The sequence below is a fragment of the Sus scrofa genome, chromosome 4 (assembly GCF_054392235.1).
Source record: "Sus scrofa isolate SSC_HxYL_T2T_F1_AM1 chromosome 4, Sscrofa_HxYL_maternal_Yorkshire_Landrace_v2.0, whole genome shotgun sequence".
NCBI classification, from domain to species: Eukaryota; Metazoa; Chordata; class Mammalia; order Artiodactyla; family Suidae; genus Sus; species Sus scrofa.
In genome coordinates, this window is record NC_139386.1 from 977,908 (window position 1) to 991,062 (window position 13,155).

At 62.0% G+C, this 13,155-nt stretch overlaps 1 protein-coding gene across 6 annotated transcripts; it reads right to left on the reverse strand.

Annotated features, from left to right (window-relative positions):
* Positions 1 to 1,743: 1,743 nt before the first annotated feature.
* MAPK15 (mitogen-activated protein kinase 15) lies at positions 1,744 to 11,857 on the reverse strand. 6 transcript variants are annotated; one of them, XM_085021509.1, is made up of 13 exons: positions 11,725 to 11,857; positions 6,297 to 6,395; positions 6,075 to 6,104; positions 5,878 to 5,968; positions 4,909 to 5,039; positions 4,661 to 4,824; positions 4,376 to 4,515; positions 3,577 to 3,634; positions 3,131 to 3,268; positions 2,940 to 3,045; positions 2,458 to 2,832; positions 2,246 to 2,374; positions 1,744 to 2,151 (listed from the first exon to the last, which is right to left on the reverse strand). In XM_085021509.1, the coding sequence occupies exons 3-13, from the start codon at positions 6,084 to 6,086 to the stop codon at positions 1,963 to 1,965; spliced, it is 1,533 nt and encodes a 510-aa protein (XP_084877635.1). In that variant the 5' UTR covers positions 6,087 to 6,104; positions 6,297 to 6,395; positions 11,725 to 11,857; the 3' UTR covers positions 1,744 to 1,962. The 6 variants fall into 6 exon arrangements, with proteins under 6 accessions (XP_084877635.1, XP_020946128.1, XP_020946130.1 ...); XM_021090469.2 differs by lacking the exon at positions 11,725 to 11,857 and adding an exon at positions 7,815 to 7,939; XM_021090471.2 differs by lacking the exon at positions 11,725 to 11,857 and adding an exon at positions 6,773 to 6,871 and having other exon boundaries at positions 4,909 to 4,965.
* Positions 11,858 to 13,155: the final 1,298 nt, after the last annotated feature.

Below are 13,155 nucleotides of genomic sequence, written 5' to 3' on the forward strand. Positions count from 1 at the left end.
CTCTGTGTTCCCGAGATGTCTGTACAATCACCGGATTACGTACCGCGCGTGACCTTCAGTGGTACAAACGCCTCAGGTTCCCGGGACCCCACCACCCATCGCCGCGGGGAGTGCTGGAGACCCCTCCCTGGCACGGCCAGCACGTCTCCCCACATCTAACCCACACCCCTCTCAGCCCCTGCCTGTGACGGGCGGCGCGTAGCTGTCTATGACCCATCCTTATCACCCCCCCCCGCCCTCTGGGTAGGCACACCCACCGATCAGCCCTGGCAGCCCCTGGTCACCAAGCCCAGCAGACACCTCCTAGCATCCACCTGGGGCTTCCTGTGGCCTGCGGGCCAAGCAGCCACACTCACCCAGCTGTCTGAGCCCCCAGGGCCTCCAGTCCCAGCAGCACCACCTCTGCACTCAGGGCTGGGCTTCCTTGGCCCCTGTGCTTTCCCGGGCAGGGGCAGGGGTAGGGGCATTCATCCCCACAGCCTCCTCTGCCCCCTTGTCCATCACCTTGGGGCTATGCCTCAGGCTCGAGGTTCAGTTCAGCAGACTGCCCCTTGGCAGCCCCATCACAAGACTGGCTCACCTCCAGGCCAGAGCTGAGACCCCATCCTTGGCCCTCTCCCCACCCCCATTCTCGGCTTTTTTTTTTTTTTTTTTTTTTTCCCCAGCCATACGTGTGGCATATGGAAGTTCCCAGCCTAGGGGTCGAATCAGAACTGCAGCTGCCAGCTGATGCCACAGCCATGACAACACTGGATCTCAGTGGCATCTGAGACCTATACGGCAGCTTGAGGCAACACCGGACCCTCAACCCACTGGCCACTCAGTGAGCCCAGGGATCCCCACAGACACTAGGTCAGGATCTTACCCACGGAGCTACAACAGGGCCGCCTCTGCTTTCTGAATCTCCCTTGTAGCTGCCAGGGCTGGGCCCACGCTCTGCCCAACTCTCCTTGTCCGCACCTCACCCTTCCCTGCAGCAGCCAGCAGCTTGCACAGTAGGGCAGAGCTTCCTACTCCTGGTAACAACGCACAGGCCAAAACCCTTTGGCTGTGAGCTCCTCCAGCCAGGCAGCGGGACAGTGGTCTCCCTGTGTCCTGACCCTGCCCAGGCTGGGGTTTGGTGCAGTGTGGCGCAACCACAAGACACCCCGGGCCCTGCTGGGCTCCTCCCATCTCCCTGGCCCCCACACCCCTGGAGTGGGCTCACACTGAGCCCTTTGCCTGGTGATGACCAGAGGAAGCCCCACCTGGCGGTTCTCCCCTCCCCCAACCAAAGCCTGGAGACAAACCAGTGCCTGGCACCGTGTAGGCGGGGCTTGGGCTAGGCTCTCTGACAGTGGCCACAGTCAGGGGCACTGCCCAACATCTGCTCCCCTTTCCCGCTTTGGCTCAGGGCCACAAATGTGGCCACTTGGTGGCTTGCACCTGGACCACAGATACGCCAGTCCCTCCCCTGGCAGGACCACCCTGGGGCCAGCCGCCCCCTGCAGCAACACCAGCTGGGAGCTGCTGCAGGCAGGCCCTGAGCGTCTGTGGGCAAAGGCGGCTCCGAAGCAACCCCCCGGGGCAGCCTTAACCTAACGGGGAAGCGCCAGACACGGGACAGAGAGGAGCCACAGGGTGACAGCATATGTGCCCAGGGCTCCAGGGCTCTGTCCTAGACGAGGCATGAGGGCCTCAGAGGAGGGCGGTACAACCTCAGAGAAAGTCCCTCACAGAGCGGGGGTGGGTGGACAGGCAGGCTGGGGACAGACAAGGCTTTATTGGAGGTGCTTGAGCCTGGGGTGTCAACCTCATCAGCTTCCCCAGAGAGGCCCAGGGCTCTGGGGGAGCTCAAGGGTGGCCAAAAGGAGGCAGGGGGGGGAAGGTGGGTGGGGAGCGCTGGGGTATGGGGTGGGGACTGGGGGAGGGGCACAGGGCTGAGAGGCCAGGGAAGGCCGGGCCGAAGACGCGCAGGGCAGCTCAGGCGCGGGGTCCGGGGAGCAGGGGCAGGCAGCCCAGCGCCGAGTGGCAAACGGTCCCATAGGCCTGGGAGTAGCCCCCGAGCGCAGCCCGCGCGGCCCCCTGGGCCCCCTGCGAAGCGGCCGCGCTGAACATCCTGCGGCCGGGCCGGGGCTCAGGCTGGGCCTCCCGGGGAGGCCGGGGAGGGACCTGCACGCAGACATGATGGGGAGGCTGCAGGCAGCGCCCCGAGGGGACCGAAGCGTGCGGGGGCGGCAAAGAAGGCGGAGGGGCGCGGGCTCACCTGTCGCGTGCCCGCCGCGTCCGCCCCGCCGCCCGGGGTCCGGTCACTCCGGGTCAGGGCCCGGAGGGTCACCCGGGCGGCGGCCTGCGCGGTCAGGGAGGGCGCCAGTCCGCTCTCGCTGGGCTTCACCTGGGAATGCGCGCGTGGCAGGATCACTGCCACCCTCGCGGAAGGATCGGCGGGTGGGTCCCTCTGCCACCCCCACCACCTACCCAGGAGGGGAGCCCTGCCGCCGCCCCACGGGGCTCGTCCCCTCTGCAGAGGCCTCCTGGGGGCGGAGGCGGGTTCAGCGGGGCCGAGCTCCTCCTGGGATGGTTCTTGGCTCCGCCGGGGCCGTCTGTGGGGTCGGGAGACCAAGCCCCAGGGCTAGGAGTCCCGCGCTGCTGAGGGGCCCCGGGTGCGGCGCGGCGGGTGGTGTCGGCGATCACTCGGTGCGCGGGGGTGGGAGCCGGGTCCCTCTGAGGCCGGCGGCCGGGGAGCCACGCCGGGCAGCCCGAGGGCGGCTGGGGGTCGGCCTTGGGTTTGAAAGGGGGCGCCCGGGCTGGCTCTCTCGGGAGGCGGCTCTCGTCCCTGCGCTCCAGGATCACCTGCAGAGGGGAGGGCGGCTCAGAGCGGCGCGCGGGGCGGGGGCGCCGGCGCGGGAAGCCCCGAGGGCGCGTGGGTGGGGGTCGCCGGGGGTCGCGGGCCCGAGCACCTGATAGAGGCGGCGGCGATACTCTGCGGCGGAGAGCTGGACGCCTTCCTGCAGCGGGAGCTGCACATCCGCCTCTAGTGTCCACTCACGGGCCGGGCAGTGGAAGCTGGGGGAGCCGCCGGGGGCGCTGGAGAGGCAGTCGCTCCCACCTCTTCTCCCACCCAAGTCCGACCAACCGCGGCCACCCCCACCTCTGCACGTAGGGGTGCTCCAGGGCCTGGGCTGCGCTGAGGCGCTTGTCTGGGGCAAACACCAGGAGTCGCCTGAGGAGGTCCAGGGCCTCTGGGGGGGTGTCCGGCGGCAGGAGTGCGTCCAGGGTCTGCCTCGGCCTGCGGGCCCTGCCTGTCATCCCTCTGTAGCTTCCAGCCTTTGACCCCCAGCCACTTTCCTGTCCCCGTGGCTCCTGCCAGGCACCGCCCTTGGGTTCCCTGGGAAGGTGGGCAGTCTCCTGCCTCCCTCAGGTCCCTGCCCACCCAGGCCGAGCTGGGCCCACGCTGGGCTCTCCTCGTCGTTCAGCCTGACCAACAGTTTCCGGGTTTGGGACCGCCATCAGGAGGGCAGGGCCAGCTCAGCTGACACACACTGGCCCCTCAGGTTGCAGAAGTGCCTGGAGGCTGCTCCCAGCCTCCCCACTCACCGGGCCGCCAGGTGCTGCAGAACCGAGGCGCTGTAGCCAGAGCCGAGAGCCAGGAGTTCTGGGAGTCGGGTCAGAAGGCAGCACCATCAGGGGTCAGGAAGGTGCCCGGGGGGCAGCCACGCCTTCTGTTCTGCCCACGAGGTGACCTTCTCTCTGCAGGGCCCTAGCTCCCTGGCAGGGCTCAAACCCCCAGTGTGTGGGTGCAGGCCGCCCCCGCATGCACCTGTCCCTGCACTCCCCACGCTCAATCCTCTGGCCGCCCACGTGTGCACACACCTCCACAGGGGAGCCCCTGGCTTCTCCCCACCGCCGGGCGGAGACTTGCAGAGAGACCCAGGCTCCCCAAGGGCTGCCCTTTGACCCTCTCCCCCAGGGAGGAGGAGAGACCCCTATGGCTCCATCCCCACGGCCACCTTCCTCTGCCTCTTCACCGACATCTCTGCCAACGTCCGCGTCTCCCTGCCCGCCCCCCTGCCCCCGGCCCTGTCCCCTGTCAGCAGAGCTAATGCTTTTGTCCTGAAGGACCCTTCGCGAGCGCTGCTCGACCCTCCTGGAGCCACAGCCCTTGCTCCCGAAGCCCCGCAGGGGCTCCCTGGGCCCACCCCCTGCAGGGCCTGCCCTCTCCAGTCTTCCGGAGGCTTCGGGACCCTCCCAGTGGGTGCCTCATCCTTCTTGTCCCCACCCCTCCTCCCTGGCCACCCTCCCCAGGCAGCCCTGGCCTGTCAGGTGCTGTCCTTCCACAGCTGTGTGCTCTGACCCTCAGTGTCCCTGGCGCCCACAGGCCTCAGAACAGGCTCACCCTCCTCGGACGGTGGCGGGACAGCCTCCAAGATCAGTTCCAGCTGGTGGAGCGTGGATGTGCCGGGGAACAGGGGCCGCCCCCGCAGCATCTCCCCCAGGATGCAGCCCAGGCTCCACATGTCCACCCCAGGGGTGTACCTGGGGCAGGAAGGGGTGGCGGCATGGGGGACCCCAGAGGCAGGGGTGAGGGCGGGAGGAGGGACTTCCAAGGGAGTCTGCGACGCTCGCTGGGACCGGGCTGTGCAGGAGGGCAGGGGGTGGGATGGGGGCGGGTCGCTGTTACCAGCTCGAGGACAGCAACACCTCCGGAGCTCGGTACCAGCGTGTGGCCACATACTCTGTCAGGGCCTGGCCCTCGGGCCCCTCGGAGAGGCCGCTGAGGGAGCGGGCGAGGCCAAAGTCGCAGAGCTTCACTGAGCAGCTGGCGTCCAGAAGAACGTTGGCTGGCTGAGGGGGGAGAGGTGGCCGAGGGCTGACAAGGGCCGGGGCTCGAGGACCCTGGGGTGGGGCTCAGCGTGCAGGTGGGGGCACCTTCTGGTCCCGGTGGATAACTCGTCCTGAGTGAATGAACTTGGTGGCCCGCAGGAGCTGGTAGAAGATGTAGCGCTTGTGGGCATCCCTCAGCAGCGTGCCCTTGCGGAGCACGGCGTTCAGGTCAGTGTCTGGGGACCCAGGGAGAGCAGGCGGGTGTGGCCCATGTTGAACCCCAGGGCCCACCGGCCAGCCTCAGAGCTGTGTCCTGGGTGTGTGTACTTCCTAGGCGCCCTTGCTAGCTTCTCAAGCCTGCCTGCTGCCTTTATCAGTACAGGAATAAAAGTTTGCAGCAGTATTTTTATACTTTCATGTTGACTTTGTTTTATAAAATGAGTAGAAAAAAGAAAATGCAGCTGCAAACAGTGGACAAAGCAGGAGCCTTGTCGAGTTCCCTGGTGGCTCAGTGGGTTAAGGATCCAGTGTAGTCACCGCTGTGGCTCAAGTCGCTGCTGTGGCGCCACTGGATTCCTGGCTCCAGAACTATAGCATGCCACGGGCATGGCCAAAAGTAAAATTAAATATGATTTTAAAATAAGTGAAAAAGCAGGAGTTCCCATAGTGGCTCAGCAGGTTAAGAACCTGACTAGTATCCACGAGGTTTCAGGTTTGATCCCCGGCCTCGCTCAGTGGGTCTAGGATCCAGTGCTGCCGTGAGTTGTGGTGCAGTTCACAGACGCCGCTCAGGTCTGGCGTTTATGTGGCTTCGGTCTAGACCAGCAGCTGTAGCTCTGATTCCACCCCTAGCCCGAGAATTTCCACATGCCACAGGTGTGGCCTCAAAAAGCAAAAAAAAAAAAAAAAAAAAAAAAAGCAGGTGCCTCATGGAGGGAAATGAAGGCATTCGGGCTGACACTCTCCAGCTGTTTTTCCTTAGGCACAGAGACAAGGCCCAGGCTGAGCCCGCTGGCCACCTTGGGAGCCAGGCGTGGGAATCCTGGGCTGGGGTCTGAGTGGGGCCTCACTCACCCATGGACTCGAACACCAGGTAAATGTCCCGGTCATTCTCTGCCTGGATCACGTCCAGGAGGCGGACGATGTTGGGATGGTCCCCAAACTCCTGGGGAGAGAGCAGGGGGCTGTGCTCTGGGGGTCAAGAGACCAGGCTCCCCCTTATTTGGAGAGGCAGCATCTGGGGAAGGCGGCGGATGGCCTCGGCCGCTCACCTGAAGCAGCATGATTTCCCGGAAGGTCCTCTGGAACGAGACAGAAACAGGCGTGTGGGTGCGGAGCAAGGCGGATCCCCCGGGACTGATGCTCGCCACCCACACCCCCCGGGCCAGGGATGGAGGAGGGCAGAGCTCTGAGAAGCGTCAGAAACAAGCTGAATCGTCCAGATACAAGGCTGCAGGGGTTGCCCTCAGCCGGCTTCATCCTTTCTCACTTACCTGGGCATCTGTCTTATTCCTGAAGGCATCAAAGATTTTTTTGATGGCCACAACCTCGCCGGTCCTCCGATCCAGTGCCTTCCACACAATGCCGTAGGCCTGGGAAGGACGGAGGGAGTCAGCCTGCCGGCTCGGGGCCATCCCCTCGCTCCCAGGCCGCCCCCTGCAGGCACCAGCCTCCTCCTTCCCACTCTGGCTTCTAGGAGGGGAGGCGGTGTGCTGAGGGCAAGGTGCCTGCGGGTGCAGGCTGCCAGCCTGCTCCTGGGGAAGGCGGGCAGCTTCCAGAGGAGTGGAGAGGAAGCAAGGGGCATCTGGTGACGTCCCCAGGAGGAAGCGAGGTCACAGATGGCAGGGAGTTTCTGGGCAAGAACTGGGGCCTGACCCTTCTCCAGACAGCCTTTCACCTTCCGGGCACCCAAATCCCTCTCCCATCGAGCCCATCCAGCCTGTCAGCACATCCTGTTGGCTCCACCTACAGAATTCATCAGAATCCAGTGGCTTCGTACCATCGTTGCTGCCCTCGCCCTGGTGCCCTGGTCTGTGCCTCTCACGCCTCTTGCCTGCGTCGCTGCACTGACCTCTAAGCTCCTGCTGCTCCTCCTTAACAGAGTGGGCGGGCCGAGCCTTGCAAAGTGCTGCCAAAGGCGGCTACCCCTCCCCATGTCACTCACAGTAGGAGCCAAAGCCCTGGCAGCTCCCCAAAGCCCCACATGATCCAACCATCCTTCCTACCCTGGCACATCAACTTTTCTTCCCCGAAGGCCCAGCAGGTCTTTGTCTCGGGGCCTCTGCACGGCTGTTTGCACCATCTGGAAGCCCTTTCTCCCCTCCCCCATTACACACTTGCACACACCAAGTCACACAGCTCACTCTCACACACAATCCCACATCCTCTCACACAATCACAAATGCACGTGGGGGAGTTCCCACTGCGGCACAGTCAGTTAAGGATCCAGCATGGCCATTGCTGTGTAGGTCACAGCTGCAGCTTGGATTCAGTCCCTGGCCCAGGTGCAGTGGGTGCTGTGGTGGGGGGGAACCCACAAACGTGCAGGGTTCTGGCCCCCACTCCATGCCCACCCATTTACCGGCTCAGGCCCTTCTACTGCAGAGGCCCTGGCATCTGCCGCTGCACAGCTGGGGTGGGTGTGCTGGCCTCCCTGAGCATCCTGTGGGCTCTGGGAGTGGCAGCCTGGGAGCCGAGGTCAGTGGGTGGGGACCGCGGGTGGATGGGGCACTGGAACCACACCCGAGACTGCTGGAGGCCTGGCTGTCACTTGCCTCCCAAAGCCAGGTAACAAGCTCCCTGGGAGTAGACACGGATAGGACCCTGACATAGGAGACAGGCACCAAGGCGCTCCGGGACTTGCCCAAGGCCGCACCAGCAGCTCGTGGAGGAGGCAAGACTCAAGCCCAGGAGACCCTGGCCCTGGGGAAGGCAACCGTCCTCAGACTGGTCCTGTCCACGCCCTGCAGGTGACCCGGTCCGGGGGATGCCCGGGCGCTTCCCCGACTCACCCCCTTCCCGAGCCTCCGCTTGAGCAGGTATCGCTCGGCGACGCGATGGTCCACCTCGGCGGCACACATGCCGGCGGAGGGGCCGGGAGGCCTCCCGACACGGAGGTGCACGAACTGTTGAATCCGGTTTCCTTGGGAACTGGCGGCGACGCCTCCCTTGCGCCCGCGCCGGGCGGGGCGGGGCCTGCCGCGCGAAGCCCGCCCACTCCGGGGCCACCCAGGGGCCCCTCCCTGGAGCCCCGCCCCCTCGGCGCTGGCCTCCCCCACCCCGCCAGCCAGGCCCCAGCGGGCGCCGCTCGCAGCTCCCCGGCCCGCCTCCGCCCAGGGGGCCTCCCGCAGCCTCCAGAACCTCTGCGCCGACGCCGGGCTTGGGCCCGTGTGGTGCCCGCGGCCCGGGACGCGGTCTCCTCCCGCCGTCTTACTGCCGGGCTCTGCTAAGGGCGTGCGGGGGTTGGAGTCATTCGCAGACAGTTTGAGGGCAGGCGCCGCGCCGCCCCGGCGAGTGCGAGTGCCTGAACTGGGTAGAGGCCCCGCGAGGAGCCGGGGCGTTCCAGGGCCGGGGTCCCGGCGAGCGGCAGCGGGGGTAAAGCTGGAGAAGGAGAGTGTTTGGGCGACTGGCTGAGCGGGGATGGCTGCGCGCCCAAGTCAAGCGGTAGACGGCGATCTGAGCCTCTGGTGGGGGCTGGCGGGCGGGGTGGCCAGGAAAGGAAATGGGAGCACATCGAGGGGCCCCGCATGGGGGTGTGTGCCTGGCGCGTCGGAGCCACAAGGAGGCCCGGGTGGCTGGAGACGTCCAGAGTCCGCAGGGGGCGGTGGGCCACGCGGGAGAGCGGTGACTGCGCGGAGAGAGACCCGGCGCAGCAGGGTGGAAGCAGGGGAGGGGAGGAGATGCGAAGGAGTGGGTTCTGGCTGCAGTGGAGCCCCTGGATTTGCTGTAGGGGGGCTGTGGGTGTGAGAGAAAGAGGAATCTTGGATGACGGCCAGGTTCCTGGGAAGGGGGTGTCTGGAAGGAGCCGGCTGAGATGGGAAGGCAGCCGACAGACCAGGTTTAGAGAGACTCGGAATTGAGACGTTTAAGAAGCTGATAGGACATCCAAGTGGAAATCACAGAAAGACCTGACTCGGGTTCAGGGGTGAGGTGACATACCCAAGGGGTGTGGGTTGATGCAGCAAGGCTTAAAGCAGCAGCTGGACAAGACTGCCAGGGCGTGAATGTGGGTACAGAAGCGATGAGGCAGAGCCCTGAGCTCTCCAGCGTTCAGGGTCAGCTGCCAAAGTGTCTGGAGCCCAGCAGTTTTAAAACCTTTCCATCTGTTATAGACCCATCATTTTGTAAAATACAGTAAAAATGAGTTTCTAGGGAAAAAATGTTAACCATATACATAAAAGCCCAAAAGCTTTTTATTAGATTCGGGTCATACAACTACTCCGTCCTATGGCCACGCTTCTCAACTCTTTCCATTTCTGAGTGACTTCATCGTAGACCTTAGCCGTTTGGGGGAGGGCACTACAGACGGGGGCGGGGGGGGGGGGCTGGGTGCTGTCTAGTGGCCACATGAGGACACCACGTCTGAAACAGAGAACACAGGGGTCCCTGGTGGCTCACTGTGTCAAGGATCCAGCGCTGTCACCACTATGGTATGGGTTCGATCCCTAGCCGGGGAACTTGCGCATGCTGCAGGTGTGGCGAAAAAGAAAAAGAAAGAGAACACAAATGAAAGAGCACTTGACATGGGCTGAATGCCTTCTAGAAAGGCTGCCCTGAAGAAGACTGGCCCCAGCCAGTGTTGATGAGGGTGTGTGTTGCAGACCACTGAACGGCTGAACTCGGCAGAAAACAAACTTGGCGCACGTGCAAGAGCACAGCCACTAAGAGGGAGCTTTATCATCGCCTGCACCTGATTTTGCTCACGAACCTACGTCACCATCCCTAATAAAAGGCATGAGGGCTAAAGCCTAGGCGCCTTTGTTCTGCGGAGCAGAGTGCCTCCCGGTCCCTCGCTTTCTAAATCTAAGAGTCGTGGGGGTCTTGCTATGCTGCACCCTCCCTCCTCCAGGATTCCCCGTGGCCTGCAGTGCTGGATGCGGCAGGTGTGGAGTGACTGAAACGCTCATTCTGCGATCATGGGACTATAAACTGCTACAACCACTTTGGAAAACGATTTGGTAGTTTCTTAAAACGTTTAACACAAAGGTACAGTGACCCAGGCATCACCCAAGAGAAACGAAGACATATGTCCACACAAAGAATGGCTCATGCAGGCTCACGCAGCTTTACATGCAATAGCCTCAACCGAGAATCAACCCAGTGTTGCTGCCAACGTTTGAAACAGAGAGATGGGTAAGCAGAATGTGATATAACCATGCGAGGGCACGTCACTCAGGAAAAGGCGAGGAAGTGCTGATGCCCATGACATGACGGATCTCAGAATCCTGATGCTGATTAAAGAAGCCAGTGTCGTCCCAAAAGGGAACCCTGTAGGCTGCCCTCTGTACCCCCTCTGTGCAAATTTCCAGAAAATGCCCGCTGCAGACCTCGGAGGGCCTTGCCATGGAGTGGAGAGAGGGGCAGACGACAAGCCGTACAAGAAAACTTCTGGAGGCGACAGACGTGCTCGGGTGAGGGATGGCCGACGAAGACTCGGGTCGAAACCGGTTAGATCAGACTTTAAATACGTGCTGTTCGATACGGACTCAGACCCTGAAAAACGTGCAGTTTCCAGGGGAGATGGGTGGGGGGTGGGGGGTGGGGATGGACGGGCTGTAACATCGGGTTGTGGTGACCACTGTAAACTATAAATGTGATAAAACTTGCTGAGTAATTTAAAAAATAAAAATCAGAAAAAATCCGCATGTGCTGTTTATTGTACTTCGCCTGCCTCTCACTGGAGGGGTGGGGCATCAAGGAGAGAAAAAGGAATGAAGAAGGGACGAGAGACTTCTACCTCTGGCCGGGACTGAGTAGCTGGTACTGGCCCCGCCCTCTGTCAACGAACAGCTAGGAAACCGGACAAAGTACATGAAACAACTGCGGAAACACCGGACAACAACCAGGGCTGTGCTCTCAGCAAAGGAGACACAGGTGACGTCCTGCTGATTCCACTGCCGACACCACATCAGGGTGGAGACGGAGACACGTCTATGAGTCCAAGCAAGGAACCACTGGGCAGGGGAGGGGGAAGCTGAACATTCCAGATTTCGCCTAGGTCGTAAGGGCTGGGCAGCCAGGGTGGACACCAGGCCATTCAGGAGAGACCCCAGGGGCGTCACGCCTCAGTGAAGGCTCTACACTAGCTCTAGACCAAAGGCCACTCCAGGTTCATCAGGAGTGTGGGAACAAGCCTCAAAGGGAATAAGACCATACAAACATAGCTTAACAGCCTGCCAGAAAGTCAGCCCTCTTTAAAGGGAAACAAGAGAACACTCAACAACAAATTCCACAATAGCCATCATCCAAGAAACGTTACTAGACTCACCCAATTAGAAATATGGACACGTGGCGTTCCCGTGGTGACTCAGCGGAAACGAACCTGACTGGCATCCATGAGGACACAGGTTCCATCCCTGGCCTCGCTCAGTGGGTTAAGGATCTGGCATTGCCGTGAGCTGTGGTGTAGGTCACAGACGAGGCTCAGATCTGGCATTGCTGTGGCCGTGGCGCGGGCCAGCAGCTACAGCTCCAATTCGACCCCTAGCCTGGGAACCTCCACATGCCACGGGAGCGGCCCCCTGCCCCCCCAAAAGATGGAAATTCCACATGGTCTTGAAGTTTGTCATTTTATTATTTATAAATTACATTTTTTACAAAGAGGCACATGCCCCAAATGTGTCCCCAAATTTAAAAGGCTCTGCCACACCTCTGGTGCAGGTGCCACTAGCTGGAGCAAGTCCAGCCAGAGGAGCGACTTACCAGGCTCCAAGAGCAACTTCCTGGAGTTCCTACTGCAGCGCAGTGGGATCAGCGATGTCCCTGCAGTGCCAGGACGTGGGTTTGATCCCCGCACGTCACAGTGGGTTAAAGGATGGGACGGTGTCACAGCGGCAGCAAAGGTCGAAGCTGCAGCTCGGATCTGATCCCCGCCCTGGAACTCCATATGCTGTGGGGCAGCCAAAGGGGGAAAAAAAAAGCCACCTCCTAAGACAGTTTTCAACATAAGCCTTCCTACAAATGTGGTTTCCTAAACCGTGCCCCCCACAAAGTTACAAGTCAGCAATCCTTGAACTTGTTTTTCTTGCAGCAAATGTGGGCAGACCTGGACAGAACCTTGACTGTATGACGGCAAGACCGAAACGTGTAGATTAAAGTTACTTGTCTAAGGCATCTGACAGGATGGGAGGCTCGACGCTCTGCTCACTCTCTGGGCAAGGAGGGGTTTACGATGTTGTTTCCGCAATGCTAATGGCAGAAGGAGCCCAGCCAAATCGCTGGACGTGCCCTTCCTCTCCAGCCACGCTGGCCAGCTGGGAAAGAAGGCCCAGGTCCAGCGGCGGGTGGGATATCGGGGACTGATGCTGCACGTGTGGGCTTAGGAGCCCAGAGAGGAAACCCCAGAGAGAGACAGACACACTGCACTGATGGATGGCATTTTGGCGTGCTCGACCCTCGCAGAGGCCCTAACTCCCACGAAGGCTCCAGGACAGGCAGGAATCATGAAGCGCCTCGAGGAAAACCAGGGTCCCCGGAGCGATAAGAAGCTGCGGGGAAGCGCTCTGTCCTGAAGAGATATAGGGACATTTCACGTGTGTGTGGTGGGGGAGGCCAGGAACCTGGCGAGGACTCTCGCCATATGGGGACAAGTGGGGGAAGAGCCCATTGGTGTACAGTCCGCAAAGGGCCCGAGTCTGGCACGTGGAGTGGGCGCACCTCTGACGGCTGCCGTCTGTTAGAAGCAAGCCCAGGAGTTCCCGTCGTGGCGCAGTGGTTAACGAATCCGACTAGGAACCACGAGGTGCGAGTTCAGTCCCTGCCCTTGCTCAGTGGGTTAACGATCCGGCGTTGCCCTGAGCTGTGGTGTAGGTCGCAGACGCGGGTCGGATCCAGTGTTGCTGTGGCTCTGGCGTAGGCTGGTGGCTACAGCTCCGATTGGACCCCTAGCCTGGGAACCTCCATATGCCGAGGGAGCGGCCCAAGAAATAGCAAAAAGACAAAAAAAACAAAGCAAGCTCAGCATCGCCCTCCAGGGAAAGCCGAAGTCCTGCGCGCCTGGGGTTTGCAGCGAGCACACAGGCCGTCATGCACGGACTCCTCCGAGTGAGGGAGTCGGGGGTAATGGAGAAAGGCGAGTCGGGCCATTGCCCTGGCAACGGGGCGCGGGGGGGTGGTGGTGGTGGGGAGTGGGGA